Source organism: Caretta caretta, chromosome 4 (assembly GCF_965140235.1).
Source record: "Caretta caretta isolate rCarCar2 chromosome 4, rCarCar1.hap1, whole genome shotgun sequence".
NCBI lineage: Eukaryota > Metazoa > Chordata > Testudines > Cheloniidae > Caretta > Caretta caretta.
The window spans coordinates 75,563,522-75,581,473 of NC_134209.1; the positions used below are offsets into that span (position 1 = coordinate 75,563,522).

At 40.1% G+C, this 17,952-nt stretch overlaps 1 protein-coding gene across 4 annotated transcripts in view; it reads right to left on the bottom strand.

The window, feature by feature from the left end:
* The window catches only part of FSTL5 (follistatin like 5), a 576,686-nt gene that overhangs the window by 370,686 nt on the left and 188,048 nt on the right, over positions 1 to 17,952 (bottom strand). For all 4 annotated transcript variants that reach the window (XM_048847574.2, XM_048847577.2, XM_048847576.2 and 1 more), the window contains exon 4: positions 15,087 to 15,335. In XM_048847574.2, coding sequence (XP_048703531.2) covers positions 15,087 to 15,335 — 249 coding nt within the window. The remainder of the gene's footprint in view (positions 1 to 15,086; positions 15,336 to 17,952) is intronic.

The window sequence follows — 17,952 nt, forward strand, 5'->3', positions numbered from 1 at the left end:
GGCACCTTAGAGACTAACCAATTTATTTGAGCATGAGCTTTTGTGAGCTACAGCTCACTTCATCGGATGCATACCGTGGAAACTGCAGCAGACATTATATATACACAGAGATCATGAAACAATACCTCCTCCCACCCCACTGTCCTGCTGGTAATAGCTTATCTAAAGTGATCATCAAGTTGGGCCATTTCCAGCACAAATCCAGGTTTTCTCACCCTCCACCCCCCCACACACACAAACTCACTCTCCTGCTGGTAATAGCCCATCCAAAGTGACAACTCTCTTCACAGTGTGCATGATAATCAAGGTGGGCCATTTCCTGCACAAATCCAGGCTTTCTCACCACCCCCACCCCTTCTTTTTTTTTTTTTCCCGGGGACACACACACATACACAAACTCACTCTCCTTCTGGCAATAGCTCATCCAAACTGACCACTCTCCAAGTTTAAATCCAAGTTTAACCAGAACGTCTGGGGTGGGGGGGAGAGGGGGAGGAAAAAACAAGGGGAAATAGGCTACCTTGCATAATGACTTAGCCACTCCCAGTCTCTATTTAAGCCTAAATTAATAGTATCCAATTTGCAAATGAATTCCAATTCAGCAGTTTCTCGCTGGAGTCTGGATTTGAAGTTTTTTTGTTTTAAGATAGCGACCTTCATGTCTGTGATTGCGTGACCAGAGAGATTGAAGTGTTCTCCGGCTGGTTTATGAATGTTATAATTCTTGACATCTGATTTGTGCCCATTTATTCTTTTACGTAGAGACTATCCAGTTTGACCAATGTAAATGGCAGAGGGGCATTGCTGGCACATGATGGCATATATCACATTGGTGGATGTGCAGGTGAATGAGCCTCTGATAGTGTGGCTGATGTTATTCGGCCCTGTGATGGAGTCCCCTGAATAGATATGTGGGCACAGTTGGCAACGGGCTTTGTTGCAAGGATAAGTTCCTGGGTTAGTGGTTCTGTTGTGTGGTATGTGGTTGTTCATAAACCAGTCGGAGAACACTTCAATCTCTCTGGTCACGCAATCACAGACATGAAGGTCGCTATCTTAAAACAAAAAAACTTCAAATCCAGACTCCAGCGAGAAACTGCTGAATTGGAATTCATTTGCAAATTGGATACTATTAATTTAGGCTTAAATAGAGACTGGGAGTGGCTAAGTCATTATGCAAGGTAGCCTATTTCCCCTTGTTTTTTCCTACCCCCTTCCCCTCCCCCCAGACGTTCTGGTTAAACTTGGATTTAAACTTGGAGAGTGGTCAGTTTGGATGAGCTATTGCCAACAGGAGAGTGAGTTTGTGTATGTGTGTGTGTGTCCCCGGGAAAAAAAAAAAAGGGAGGGGGGTGGTGAGAAAGCCTGGATTTGTGCTGGACATGGCCCACCTTGATTACCATGCACATTGTAGGGAGAGTGGTCACTTTGGATGAGCTATTACCAGCAGGAGAGTGAGTTTGTGTATGTATGGGGGTGGGGGGGTGAGAAAGCCTGGATTTGTGCTGGAAATGGCCCACCTTGATTATCATGCACACTGTGAAGAGAGTTGTCACTTTGGATGGGCTATTACCAGCAGGAGAGTGAGTTTGTGTGTGGGGGGGTGGAGGGTGAGAAAACCTGGATTTGTGCTGGAAATGGCCCAACTTGATGATCACTTTAGATAAGCTATTACCAGCAGGACAGTGGGGTGGGAGGAGGTATTGTTTCATGGTCTCTGTGTGTATATAATGTCTGCTGCAGTTTCCACGGTATGTATCCGATGAAGTGAGCTGTAGCTCACGAAAGCTCATGCTCAAATAAATTGGTTAGTCTCTAAGGTGCCACAAGTACTCCTTTCCTTTTTTTTAGGAAAGGGGGAGTCACTTTTCAAGGGTCCCTTTCCAACAAAAATCTTCTAATAGTTTTCAAATATATATAAAAAGAAAACTAAGGAAAAGACTATGTGTCTCAGCTCTGAAATCTTAAACCAGATGTGCCTCACATGATGTTGTGAACAAATTAGGGTTGTTATGCTAGCATGTAAATGGGAAGAGCATTGAAAACCGCACAAGACATGCTTTTAACGTATAGGCTCTATCCAGTCCAAATTTGTTTTCCTGACAGTTATTAACTACCTCTTACTCAGCACTGACAATTTGTGTGTGTGTTTATATGCCTATTTACTCTATTATTAATGAAAGAAGTTGTTGCTTTATCTACTGCTATGTCATATACCAGCTATCTCTGAGTTACAGCTATTATGCCAATATGTCATGTAAATGTGGAAATGTATCCAACTCTTAAGATCTTTAAAGGCCAAAAATATGTTATATTAATCAGACATGGTTCCTCAGATTTAATGATAATTCTGGCATGACTTTAATTAAAACTAAAAAAAACCATGTTGCATGCCTTGTATTAGCTGATGTGCATCAGCTAAATGCTTTGTTGTTATTCCAAATTCTGAAAAATACATTTCATGTAAATGTCTGTGAAAGAATAAATTTTCTGTTACATTTAAATTTATGATTGGATAGTTCAATTTTAATTTGATTTACTATCCCTTTTCACTAGCCCACATTGTCTCTGATTAATAAAATTTGATAAAATTTGATAAAAACCTGGAATTACACCTGACAGCGCTGAAGTTGACAGAGCAGACAGAATGTTGCTATACTGTTGGCCACAGTTGCCTATGCTTTTTTCCCTGTGTTAGGAGAAACTCCCCCAAAGTAAAGAGTGCTGATATTTATTTTAACACACTCAATGAAGTGTTTGTTTTCACTTTTTAATAATTTTGGTTTAGATGAAAGTTGCCCAGGTGTTGAAGCCCCATGTACCACATCAGCCCTGCTCTGCCTTTCAAGCAGGTTGGGGGAGGTGGGTAGAGCAATCATTCAGCAGGCTCTGCACCACTGGTGCTGTGAAAGGGTGGCTCTACAGTGATCCTGAATTGGCTAATATATAGGGAGAACTAAGGATTGGTCTCCTGGATCTCCACTATCATGGATCCCGTGTCCCAGTTACCCATCACAAGGAACAGAGAGGAGCTGTGTTGCAATAGCAAAACTTAACTGCTGGTCCTGGTACAGAGAAGGAAGTTGGAGTCTAACTCACCCAGGACTCTCCACACAGGGTTTGATTACATGTGTTATATTTAGGATGGGAAGAGAATGGGGGAATTTCATCCTTTATGAAAAATCTAGTACTTTGTAGACCAATTTATAAATAATGTTATATATGTTCTAGCTACTGCACATGGTAAATATTATACAATCTTCAGAACAGAATGAAGAAGATGTGGATCTCTTTCTACAAAACAAAGATCTCGTTTGCTCACAATACATTAGTGAAGTCAAATTATACTAGTTTTGGAGAATTACTGTATTGTACTTCACATGTATGTAGGTGTTTTTAAGCATTAGTGAAACTATTCATGCAGATATAGTATCACCACTTGCAATTAAACCCACAAAGTGATAAAGCTGATGAATCTTGCTAAATCATTTTACAAAGAGGGACAGGGTCTTCTAATACCCTGTTCTATCAGACGAAAACCTCACTTCAGTCATCCATGCCTTTGTCAGGTTGCAAATGGATTGCTGCATTGTGCTGTACAACAGCTACATATAAAGACTGTTCCAAAACATGAAACAATGCATAATGCAACTGTCTATGTAGATAATTTTACATGCATAGCACATGTATAATGTGCTCACTATCCCACACTGGCTTCCAATTAGTTTCTGAGTGAAGGTATTATTTTTGGCTTATAAATTTCTAAATGGTTTGGACGAGGGCTATATTTGAGATCACCTCTTTTCTAGTGACTGTGTGGCAGTTTCCATCTGTGAATTCATAGGGGATGGAAGCCCTCTGTGAAGAGGGAGGGACAGAGAGTTACAAGCAGGAGTGACAGAAGGTACTGAGTTGGTGGCGGGGTGGGTGAGGGGGGAAGCAGGGAAAAGGCTCCAGGCTAGGGATGAAGATCCTGGAGTTTCCTACCTGCTCCCAGGCCCACTCCAGCCCCTCTGGTCCTGCTCTCTGGCCTGATCCCAGACCCCACAGTGAGCGCTTCAGTGCCCCTGGATCCCACTTTCATCTCCACCCTCCCCTTCCCTTCCCCTGGGCATATGTGAGTTTATATGGGGGCAGAGCCCCCACAATATTTCCACTGAAGCCCCACTAGCCACACCACCATCCTGGTTCCATTCCTCCTGAAATAATTCCTGCCAACAGCCCTCTGGTTTAAATGGGATAGGATTGATAGCAGAGAATTTTTCAACTCTGATACTTGGTTCAACAGTGTCCAGATGTGCTGGCCTTCAGAGCATGTTGGAAGAGCTATTTTCCAGGCTCTCTCTGAGGAAGTGAACTGAGTAGGACTGTGGATGTAGATCTTACTGGTAGTGGTTGCAGAAGTTGTGGGGATATTAAAAGAAGCAAAATCAGAGCGTTATTTGGAGCAGACCAAGGTGTTTTACATAGCTATTGGTCCAACAGATTTTTTTCTTAAGTGATGTATAAGGCAGCTGAAACTTAGACAAGTGCACTTGATTAATCAAGCTACATAATTATACAATAAAATAAAGTCCAAAAAGAACAATATTATCATGTTCCATCTAATTATTTATACACATTAACACAAGCTGGATAAATATTAATTGTTAAAATCTAAAACATGCTACAATAATAAGTGAATAAAGAATCTCACACAAACCAGTTTAAATTATCCTATATTCTAAAAAGCCAAAACACAGCTTTAACCTTATTTATCTATAAACTACATCTGCCAGCACCTAAGACTAAATGCATATGACCATTAGTCATTGTAAAAAGACCTCTTTTACCAGTTGCTGAGAGATTAGTTTTAGAAATATTCATATTCCAGTACTGATGTAGACCCTTTCCTATTCATTAGGGTTGAGACAATCTAACTTCTGCACTATTTGTTGCAGCTACAGTGACTGACTGCATACTAATGCAGAATTTACAACCTTGGAGGCACTTCTTATAGGTATAACCTGCGGCATCAAACAGAGATAAGATGTCTTTGTCAGATTGTTTGCACAAAACATCTGCAGTATAAACCAGTTGAAGAATACAGTCACTTCATTCTGCTGATTTGTCATTGTTTTAAACAGGTTACATTATATTAATTCTTCCTCTTAACCCATCAACTGGGGTTGGGTCAACATGCAAGCATCCACTATCTTTGTCTGTTTGATGGGGCCTTAAGATCCATCTGTTTACTATTTTCTTTGGTGCAATCCATTCATCACTTCCTCAGCTTTCCTTGGTGCCTCTTTTCTACCACCATCTCCTGCCTTGCTGTTGTGACCAGGTGTCTTTAATTCATCCCCTGCATTCATCCAAATCAGCAAAGTTGTTGCTTCCTGGATTTTGTCAGCCACATCACAGACTTTGACTTTCATCCTAATATTTTCATTTCCAATCCTGTCTCTTCATGCAACTCCTCTTGTGGCACAAAGACATCTGTAGGTGTTGAACCTGTGATCTCTATTGCCTATGCTTCTGCACCATACTACAGGATACACCATTATTCTATTATACAGTTTCTCTTTTAGTCTCAATGGCATACCTCTGAGATGTCACTCCGCACTCTTCCAACACCCTCGAGTCTGGCCAGTATCTCACATTAAAGCCCACCATCTTCCATGACCTGGCCATGAAGGTACTTGAACTGGTGAGTCTGGTTCATGCTCTCATCTCATTAGGTCCAGTCACACTGTGGCTCCTTTAATTACCCACACAACCTCAGTCTTAGTCATGCTCATTTTCATTATTATTTCCTCTAGATTTTCTTTTGAGGATTCCCTTATTGCTAGGTTGTCTGAATATAGCAGCTTCTCACCTTTTCCCACTGGGGTCTTCCTGCTGACATAGCCCGTCAATATGATAAATAGCAGCAACTTAGTGCCAACCCTTGGCACAGTCTGGCTTTCACTTCAAAGGTACTTGTTCAGATCACTGTTTTAGGTGATCTATATAGGGCATTCACCACAGTTATTAAATCCTCAGATGCTGCATATTTTCCCAGCACTGGTATGAGCATCCTTCTATCCCCTTTATCATATGTCTTTTCTAAGTCTATAAAATCTGGAAACTATCCTGCTGGCAGAATAGTCATTTCTCTACACCTTGATGAATTACAAACATGATATCTGTGGCTCCCCGTTCTTTCCTAAGCCAAACTGTTCTTGTTTGAGGAGGGGTTCCACCATTCTCCTAATACTAGCAACCAGGATCCATTCCCGTACCTTCATCTCATGCAACAAGAGGTTTATCCCTCAATACCTTCCACATTCCTGGGTATTTACCTTATGTATTAGACCAGGATAAACTTGAACCAGTCTTCAGGAATTCTCTTACCTTGCCACACAACTTTAACCACTCTGCTCATCCACTTTATACCTCTGTTGCCCAAGATTTTCACCAGATCTGCCATCCCTTCATCGGGTCCCACTGTCTTACCAGTCTTCATTTCCTGGATTGTATTTCTCACTTCTACCTCTGTTATATCAGACTCAGGCACCACATTAGGATCACAAGTTGAAAACTCCACCCTAAAGGAGTTTGCCTCATTTAAGGCCTTGTCTACACTACCAATTTGTGTCAACAAAAATGATGTCAACACCCAAAGGTAAACAATAAAAATTGCAATTTCAAGTTTACATTTGCTCCCTCTGTCGGCAGATCGTGTCCACTGTTGGGGCACTATCATCGACAGTGTGAGCAATGCACTGTGGGTACCTATCTCACAGTCCTTCTGTCACTATGTGTTGTGAGATGATGGTGAGGATTGCAGTGCATCTTGGAACAGTGCTAAATGTCCAGTGATGCATTGTTTTCTGTCCCAGAATTCCATGGGTTTCCATCTTTCTTTCATGGCATTTTTTCAACGGCCCTCCTTTGCTGTGCAACTTGGCACCTTTGTGAGAAGGATGGATCCTGCACTGCACTCCTGTCCTCTGTTAACTATCACAAAGACATTGCGGATGGCAGTGCAGTTAATCGTGAAGTTCCTAACTGAGGAAGACTCGCAGGCGCCCGACGTTCTGTGTGATATGGATAGAAACAACTTTAGATTGCTTTTGCCATTCACAAAGCAAGTGTATAGGGTAGACCATCACTTCTGGGCTTGTGAAACAAGCACTGAATGATGGGATCGTATCATCATGCGGGTGTGGAATGATGAGCAGTGGCTACAGAACTTTCAGATGCGGAAACCCACCTTCCTGGAACTGTGCGCAGAGCTCGCCCCAGTCTTGTGGCATAAGGACACCAGAATGAGAGCTGTCCTCTCGGTAGAGAAGTGTGTGGCCATTGCTGTGTGGAAGCTGGCAACTTCAAACTGCTACCGGTCAGTCAGGAATCAATTTGGAGTGGGGAACTCAACCGTTGGGGCTGCATTAATGCAAGTGTGCAGGGCCATAAATCGCATCCTGCTATGAAGGACCATGAATCTGGGAAATGTGCATGAAATAGTGGACTGCTTTGCAGAAATGGGTTTCCCTAACTGTGGAGGGGTTATAGATGACACACATATTCCAATTTTGGTACCAGACCACCTTGCAACAAAATACATCAATAGGAAAGGATATTTCTCCATAGTGTTGCAGGAACTTGTGGATTACCGTGGACGTTTCACTGATATCAACACGGGTGGTCTCGGTAGGTGCGTGATGCACACTTCTTCAGGAACACTGGCCTGAACAGAAACCTGCAAACAGGGACTTTCTTTCCTAACCACAAGATTACAGGGGAATGGTGTTGAAATGCCCATAGTGATCCTGGGGGATCTTGCATATCCTTTAAAGCCATGGCTTATGAAACCTTACATGGGACAACTGTACAGCTGTAAGGAGCAGTTCAACAACAGGCTCACTAGGTGCCAGATGACAGTTGAATGTGCCTTCAGCAGATTGAAGATGTGCTGGTGATGTCTTTATGGTAGGTTGGACCCTACTGAGGATAATATTCCTATGGTCATAGCTGCATGCTGTACGTTGCATAATCTCTGTGAAGCCAAGGGTGAAAGGTTTGCTCAGGGCTGGGATGCTGAGGCAGACCGCTTGGTAGCTGATTTTGAGCAGCCAGATACCAGGGCTGTCAGAGGAGCCCGGCGGGGGCTATTAGAATTAGGGAGGCTTTGAGACATCATTTTGACAATGAGCTCCAGTAACACATATCTGTGTCTGAGCTGCCTCAATGTTACATGCCATATAGTTTTCCTAGGGAGCAATGGTGATATTTGAAACCTTATATTCCTATAATAAAGTGATTTCTATGATGGTTTATACTGAATTATGGAATTACAGTTTGATTTTCAACCCCTAAAAAAATTCGAACGGAAGTGCAGACTTTTTTGGAAATCTTAGACATCTTCTGTGGACCCCCCAAGGGCCTGTGGACCACAGGTTGAAAATCACTAACCTAGAGATTATGAGCTACCAGAGTATTTCTCAATCATGTGTTTGCAGTGAATAAAATGCTTTTGACTTTTTTTTTTAAAAAAAGGTCTCTTCTTGGTGCCACTATATTGTTTCCAAACCTGCTAATAGAAATTATTCTAACATCCCCAGCAACCTTGAAATAAATACAATAGCTTAAATTGTGTCCATTGGGTTTGAAGCTGAGTAAAACTACAGGCTAGAATCGTCCACAAAAGAAAGACAGACATCAATTTCAGTATCTAAGTGTTTCAGGTAGAAAAATAATCTCAGCAAAATAAAAACAAACAAAGAATCTTGCCAGTAGCAATTTAGTGAAAAAATAGTATTCTGTAGTATCTCAATGGATAGGAAGCTTCTAAAAAATAGTAAAAAAGAAAAGAAAACAATTTAAGATAGAAGTGTGTCTTCTTTTAAACTACCAATAGGCTAAAATATTAACTATAGAATTTGATATGTTTTGAATGATACACGAAATACATACATAGAAATACACAACGCCACTTTGTATACTTTGTCTCATCTCTTTGAAAAGGTATCAGATTTAATATTTATCACAGGCAGCAGAAAGATCAGCCAACATATTGCATTTTAATGCCAGGATCTCAAAAATGTCAGAATCAGGTAAAACGGAAAACAGAAACCTCAAAAAAGATTTAGTGAAATTAAAATGTATTGGAATGAAAAATGGCCCAGATATTCCAAATCTGAAATCAACCTTCTGAATTTTGAGGGGAACTCATATCTGAACCCACTCAACTGGTTTTGTTTCTAAACCAATCAGGGCAAAGGGGAGTGTCAGACTCCAATCCAATTCTCACAAATTTTCCAGCATTTGGGCCACAAAACAGCTACAAAATTGCCCAAAGGATTTTAGTCCTTGCATCCAATGAAGTGAGCTGTAGCTCACAAAAGCTTATGCTCAAATAAATTGGTTAGTCTCTAAGGTGCCACAAGTACTTCTTTTCTTTTTGCGAATACAGACTAACACGGCTGTTACTCTGAAACCAGTCCTATTTATGGCTTCAATACGGTCAACACTTTATCCATCATGACTATAAATATGAGCACCATGCCTCCCAGGTATGGCCATTTGAGTGGTGATGGCACTGAATCAGCAGCTCAGGCAAACAGCTTAGAATAAGAGCCTCCCCATAAGAATAAAAAAGTAAACAAGGATCAAAATTCCTTGCCACGTGGCATTCTGTACAGAAATCCATATTACAAGAGAACTGCAGGCAGGTCTGTGGTGTAACATAAGTGAAAAAGAAATACCTAGTGTTAAAGGGGAGTTTCTAGTCGACCATTTAAATAAAACTTTATCAAAGTTACTGACATGGATTTAGTGAGGCCAACACACAGTGCAGTGCATGTGACAAAAGAGGAAAAACTCTAAACTAAAATCTCTTTAATGTCCAGTTTTGGACACTTGCCATCTACTGTGTGTCACACATCAATTGTAGTGTTTGATGACGTCACTGCTCAATCACACAGAATTTTTATTGTCCCACACATAAAAGAAGTCCAGTTTCCAAGTGAAAGAACAATTCTAGCCTTCTAAACTTGCCAGGCAGCCATTGGCTCTAGCTGAGAATACATACAGCAAAGATGCTGGCAGAAGCACACAGTAGAGCAGTTCTAATCAATTGAAATCACCACCCACTGGAGGTTGTTAAAGATAGGTTGGCAACAGAAAGCAGGGGGTTATTTATCATCATCATCCTCCTCTTCTTCCTCAACCAGTGCAGTCATCCAGCCATTTCCCAGTTCTCCCAGTACACCAGTCAAAAGCAATTCTGGGGCACAAAGCACATGGCCCAAGATCAGCAACATCATGGAGGGTGGCTTGTATGTGGTCTCTACATCCAAAAAGTCCTTTCAGCCAGCCAGCCAAACAGGCAGCAGGAGCACAGCAGATCTCACAAGCTGCTGACATCAGAAAGATGATTTTCAGCTTCTCATTTTGTCTTATACTGTCCACTTCAGTTCATCAGGCATAACACCCTTTCCCTAATCTAACCCAGTTCTCCATGGCCATCATCAACCTCTCTTTTCCTTCCTTCTCTTCCTACCCTCCATCATCTTTTTTTCTCTCTTATCTTCAGAAAAGCTTAAAGTAATTGTCCAGAAACTGCAAACTAAAATGTTATCACATATAATCACCATGAAGTATGCAAAACAAATCAAGCCAACCCTATGATCTAATTTATATAAACACCTGTCCTCCAATCTCCTTATTCTCCTACTGAGCGTAATCACTTCTTGGTATGTTCTTAGAATGTAAGCTCTGTGGGGCACAGACCAGGTCTTTCAAACATTCTCCTAATTGTTCAGCATATTTTAGGCTTGATATCAATAGCAGTTTTAAACATCCACATATGGTAAAAGGTTGATCACATTTCTGACAGTGGTAGCTGTACATTGCATTCATTGACTGGGGATACTTGACTATGCAGCTGAGTAACTCTGGCTCAGAAGATACTGATGAGGAATATGATCCTACTTTCTGGGTGTTTCATATAGAGGTTAGCTTCCCAGCAGAGTACATTTGTCCCCAAACCTCAGAAGGCCTACAGATCAACATCTAACAAAACCCTTCTCCTCTGATTGCTATTCCATGCTAGTGCAGTCCAATGCCCAAGAGACACATAAGGTATCATTTGTGGTTGCAAAGGAAGATGGCAGAGGACAGTGGTCCAGTGAGTCTTCCCATGGCCATATCAGAACATTCTTTATCAAAGAAACTGGAGAGGGCAGAACAACTGATCTGTTGATTCTGCTGCTGTCAGTTCACTTAGCATAGCCACACAGACTGACAGCTTGCCACTGGGGCCAATGCAAAAAATTGTCTAACTGCTTTAGAGACAAATAATTTATGTTATACACAAGAAATATGTTGATATCTGAAGATCTGCATTGCATCATAACATAAGCAGAGGGACTGACTACATCTCCTCAAAAGCTCATGGTCTCTACATACATATTCCAAAGGTATTTCAGGTATTAGTATAGAATGTTATTCCTTCTGTCTACAGGACAACATACTGACCTCAGACAAGACAAGCAGTTCTCTGTGATTTCAATGGAAGTTTCTAAAAATAAACCAAAAGCGTTGTGGGGGAGGGGGAGTTTTGTTGTTGTTGGTTTTGGGGTTTTTTTGGTCTAATATATCACTCCCTCAACCTCACATATAACACACACCTCTGTTCAAAGGGCAATTTCCACATCACTAAGCCAGAGCTCTGAAGTTCTTGAAGATCAATTTGAAAATTATTCAAATGTACATTGTATTATTTTAACAATTATAGCTGCTAAGCTGTTATTGTTTGTGATGCTAATTGAGGTGCACAGAGCATTTGCTGCTGTGATTTTCATTCTCTAGTCAGTGAATGGCAAGTGGTTTTCCATGTAGTAGTGTTTCTTATAAAAGGGGTCATTCTCAATTATTTTGTTTTAGGATTTATATTCAGTTTCTGTCTGAAGCTTTAAATTTAAACCTCAAGCAAGTAAATTATGTTTTCTAACAGACTGACCCTGTGTCAGTGTTGGAAGTAATCGTGCTTGTTAGAAAGAACTGTATGGATTAGATCAGTTGTAAAGTTATAGGAAAATGACAAAGTAAATGTCTGCCTAGTCTGAAAACTGAATGACTAGGCATGACACAGAAACTGAAATATTTATATTAAGGCATCATTCAAAATGCATCTATGGTGTCAGTGATAATAGATGATGATGATGTATTCGATCTTGAACGGAAACAGTTAGAAAAAATTATTTCTTACTAAAAAAATAATAAATCTCTATGAGTAAACCCTACCTGTGATAACACAGGAGTGCTTAGCTGTTTTCTGCATTTAGTTTCAAAATAATTAAACATGATTTATAATCAGTGGTAGATTAAGACCAGATCCTCTGTGCATGAGGATCCAGGGCAGAGGACCTGCCTCACAGCCCAGCTAAGGGCAGCTGATGGTTATGGAATTCTTCTTCTCTAAAGACACCATCTATTCAGGTTCTGACTGTTAGTTCTTGTCCATCCATGCAAGAAAATTTCCTTAGCTCTTAAGGTTTTGTCTACTGACTGACTCAAGGGCACTGCCCCACTGAGCACATCCTGGGAATTCTGTAAGATGATATGGTCAGAGAAGCAGAACTACTATATTCAATTTGTGTGGGAGGTGGAAAAAATCCCTTTCTCGCTCTTGTTCCCCAAAAGTATGGTGAAAGGTGGGTGGGAATCCAGCCCACATAACTTCAGCCTTTCAGAAATGACGCATTCTCCTTACAACACCTTCCTTTCTACATTCTCTCTCTGAATTGGCTGCTGTATAACAGCTTCCTGCACCCTGCTTCCTGTCATAATGGTGGTAACAAAGGGACTAGAAAGTGACTGTACTGTGTGGTGGTGGGCTGCAGAGCAGGAAAACGTTCAATGATTTTAAAAACAAATTCAGAAAAAAACAGGCCACCCTTTAAATTAATTGAAAGAGCTGAGTCTACAATTTCAACTGTTCTTGAACTGCAATGCAACCGTTTAATATCCTGGGGTCATATTATGCCATTCATGTACAAAAGTCCCTACTTAAATTAAAAAAAAAACAAACGAACAACACGATATGCCCCAATGTAATTATCAAAAACAGGTAACAGAAAAACAGTGTTTGTCAAACTCTGCCACCAGTCTCACTTGTGCAACCTCAATGAAGTCAGAGTTTGATCCAGTGTTCACTCCAATCTTGTGGAGCTTAGCCAACAAAAGTGCAGTAAAACTTCTGACAGCATTTGTCTAGCACTTCCAGTAAACCTTCTAAAATAGACTGTTGGTATAATATTCTGCATGTGAGAGACACCATTGCAATGACTGAACTGGTTGCCTAAACTAGCTGAAACTTCCAAGTGATCTTCAAGGATACCACATGGAGGGCGCATAGGAATAATTCATCTGGCAGTGACAAAGCATGGCTAATTGGCCCATAACTTCAAGAGATCAAAATCTCCTTTTTTAAAATTTTGAAAGCAACATTTTCCCCAGGAAGATAAAGAACAATGTAGAACAGCTTTTTTATATTGTACATGATGCAGTGTGCTATACTCATTTTAGCCATTACATGCTTATTACCAGAAAGAAGCTAAAATTTTAGGGGCAATTTCAGTTATTTAATACATCTTTCTAAACTGTAAAGTTAGAGGAAAACACAGGAGTGAAAATTTTAACACATAATATTTGCATAAATTTACACCATAATGCAAGTCATTCTCTTATTTAAAATACATACACACTTTCCCTTAAAAATCTTGAAGTCTCTCTTAATTTCTATGACTTACAATTATTATTTTATTTACATTTGATGTTGCCTAGTTGTATTGTTTTATGTGAAATAGAACTCTCTTTTCTGAGTTTTGAGTGGACGTCTTCATGTAGTGGTTATTTTCAGATTCATTGTTGCACCACTAAGCCATTCACAGGTATTTATAAACATTAATTATCACAAAAATGTTAATAAAATAATGTTAGTCGCAAAAAGAACACAAATTCATTCAACCTAGTCAGGCCATTAAGAGTGCCTCACTTGAAAAAAACAATGAGGAGTCTGGTGGCACCTTAAAGACTAACAGATTTATTTATAAGCTTTCGTAGGTAAAAAAATATACTTCTTCAGATACAAGGAGTGAAAGTTACAGATGCAGGTATAAATATACTGACACATGACACACCTTACAAGTGGAGACCCAGTGTTGACAGGGAAACTTGTAAGGTAACTCCCTTCTCTTCATGTGTCAGTATATTTATGCCTGCATCTGTAATTTTCACTCCATGCATCTGAATAAGTGGGGTTTTTAACCCACAGAAGCTTATGCTCAAATAAATCTGTTAGTCTTTAAGGTGCCACCAGACTCCTTGTTGTTTTTGTGGATACAGACTAACACAGCTACCCCTCTGATACTTATCACTTGAAAAAGCAGCTTTTCTTGAAAAGCCATCTGCTTCTCTCTGCTTTAAACAAGAAAAAGAGACAATGCAGAATTCAGAAAAAATACATTAAAATATTTCCATCATTTACATTGGTGGATACAAACAGTGTTTAATCAAGGACTGTACTGGTGATGCTCTAGGAGCCTCAGAACTGCACTTCAGTTGCATAAAATGGAAGAGGCTCTCATTTTTAATATGATAGATGTAGCTGCTGCCAACTGCTTTCTCTCAGTATTTGGTGTGGCCTTCAATTTACAAGCAGCTCTATGCAGGGGGACCCCCGCACCCACATGGAATCCCATGGAAGTTTTTGATTGAATTTTTGTGTCCCTGGCATGAATTTATACTGCATGTTGGGACTACCACCCGACGTTAATGATGAACGTGGTCATCAGCTACATTTGTATAGCTCTTTGGGTATATTGGTCCCAGAGCCCCACTTTGACTTACCCAGGTTTATACACACTGTTTTCAGAGGATATTGAGTAAAATGAAAAAAACAGCTGCAAGAAATCTCTAGAGTGAGATACTTGTCAAATCAACTTTTTGCATTACTTCTTCATAATACACTCTGTGCAGTCTCACTGGTGCTTTAATTGAATTGCTTCAAAATATGTACCTGATAAGAGTATTCCAGACTTTGTCCAACCACTTACCTTTGAAGAAGCAGTCTTCATTGTGAACGATGGTAACCTTTTGCTTTTTCAAGCAGGCAGCCCTGTGCACTTCACAATGGTTTTTATAGAATTCTCCATCAGAACCACACACAGGCTTGTAGTGAGATTTGCAGTGTTCCATGCATGCACATTCAGCTTGGCCAATCTCTCTGTTAACAACACAGTGCCTACCTAGACCACAATATTTATTTTCACATGATCCAAAGGGGCCATCCTGATCAATGTGCCCTAAGGAAAAGGAAAAAAGAAAAGAAAAAAAGAGGCTATGAATTTACATGTAATCTGACAACCAGGATAATATATAATACCTGGCCTGCAGGTTTTCTTTGAAAACAGAAATTGTACCCCATGAATCTCATATAAATTGTTACATACCATAGAAGGAAGAATTGTCTGTGATTTGCATGGGTGAGAATTGTGACATAAGAAAGCATAATTCTACAATCCACAGAGTAGGTTACTCTGTAAGAGTTACTATGAATGGAGCATTGTTTTACTTTAAATCCCCTGATTTTTTCAAGTCAGTATCCTCTGATTCTTTTAAGGTTGTTTGCATACTTTGTATAAGGAATGAGAACCCAGTTATAATGTAATGTCCTATTGGGAGAATACCAAACCTGCCCTACAGCCAAATAGGATGTTTAAGGTTTCTGAAAGAGGCAGACTTTAGAATACCAGTGTTTAGAAAATTAGGAAATGTAATCTCTGGCTGATGAAGAAACAATGATATAACATTGCACAAGAAGAGTTAATGACAATATACTGCAAATAGTCTGTAGTGCTTTTCTTAAGTAAATTGTAACCATAAGATCAATTAGCAATAACTTTAAATTCCACTACTGTTCTCACTATAAGTTCAAGAAGCTTGAAAATACTTTATTTCTCCCATGAATTATTTGTTGTATGCATTTACTTTACTTAAAGATTCTGCATTTAAGCCAATCCTCAGTCAATTGCAATTGTGGCTCCTCTCTCTCTTTTTTTTTTAACTCTGAGGCTCAGTAGAAAATTTTAACACTAACTTCCAACTTAATAACCCAATTTTGGAGGAGCTGACTTTACTTTTGTGGGTGAGAACTTCATTTTAAATGGCAGCTGTGAACCAAATTGGGGGATGAAGAGGAATGTTTGTTCTTAAAAGTACTGACATCTGAATATTTCAAGAAAGAAAGGAATTCACTATTTAAAAAAATCAAAACACTCTATTCTCACTAGTTCTTTCTCCTTCTCTCACCTATCTTCCTATTAAAAATATAACCACCTCTTCCACCAGATTAGGATAGCCACTTCCTTCCCCTTGTTCACTCTTCGCTTCTTTCTCAGACCAGCCCATTTCTCTGGTCTCTCCTCCTCATTTGCTCCTCTCTTCCCCCCACTTCTCTTCTGTCTTCCTTACTGCTCATATACTCTGTCCCAATTATCCTGCTCTGATTTTCTCTTCCTTATTCGCCACTGTTTTATATTCTATCATCTGTCCCTTTCTCTCCCATTTGCTTCTCTAGTGAATACATAATGTCCAACCTTGAAAATAGTATTTCTACTCCACATATATGAGTGCCCCCATTGACCAGACAAAGCATTTACAAAATCAGGCCTCCAAAACAATTTTACTAACACGCTGGCAAAATAGACAAAAGTGCTAAACAGAGCAGAAAAGTGTTATGTTGGATCATATAAAGAAGACCTGTACTAAAATCACAAATGAGATTGATTCCCCATAGTTTAAATTGCAGGGTAAATTAAGAGGTCTCTTGGTTTTCGGTTTCTTGTTTTTACGAAAAAGAAAAGGAGAACTTGTGGCACCTTAGAGACTAACCAATTTATCTGAGCATAAGCTTTCGTGAGCTACAGCTCACTTCATCGGACGCATGCAGTGGAAAATATTGTGGGGAGATTTTATATACACAGGGAACATGAAACAATGGGTGTTACCATACAGATTGTAACGAGAGTGACCAGGAAAGGTGAGCTATTACCAGCAGGAGAGCAGGGGGTGGGGGGAACCTTTTGTAGTGATAATCAAGGTGGGCCATTTCCAGCACTTTACAAGAACAGTAGGCGGGGAAATAAACAAGGGGCAATAGTTTTACTTTGTGTAATGACAAATCCACTCCCAGTCTTTATTCAACCCTAAGTTAATTGTATCCAGTTTGCAAATTAATTCCAATTCAGCAGTCTCTCCTTGGAGTCTGTTTTTGAAGTTTTTTTGTTGAAGAATTGCCACTTTTAGGTCTGTAATCGAGTGACCAAAGAGATTGAAGAGTTCTCCAACTGGTTTTTGAATATTGTAATTCTTGACGTCTGATTTGTGTCCATTTATTCTTCTATGTAGAGACTGTCCAGTTTGGCCAATGTACATGGCAGAGGGGTATTGCTGGCACATGATGGCATATATCACATTGGTAGATGCGCAGGTGAACGAGCCTTTGATAGCGTAGCTGATGTGATTAGGCCCTATGATGGCGTACCCTGAATAGATATGTGGACACAGTTGGCAATGGGCTGTGTTGCAAGGATAGGTTCCTGGGTTAGTGTTTTTGTTGTGTGATGTGTGGTTAAACATCTGAGTACTCTTCTGGCTCTGTCAATCTGTTTCTTCACTTCAGCAGGTGGGGACTGTAGTTGTAAGAACACTTGATAGAGATCTTGTAGGTGTTTGTCTCTGTCTGAGGGGTTGGAGCAAATGTGGTTGTATTGTAGAGCTTGGCTGTAGACAATGGATCGTGTGGTGTAGTCTGGATGAAAGCTGGAGGCATGTAGGTAAGCATTGTGGTCAGTAGGTTTCCAGTATAGGGTGGTGTTTATGTGACCATTGCTTATTAGCACCGTAGTGTCCAGGAAGTGG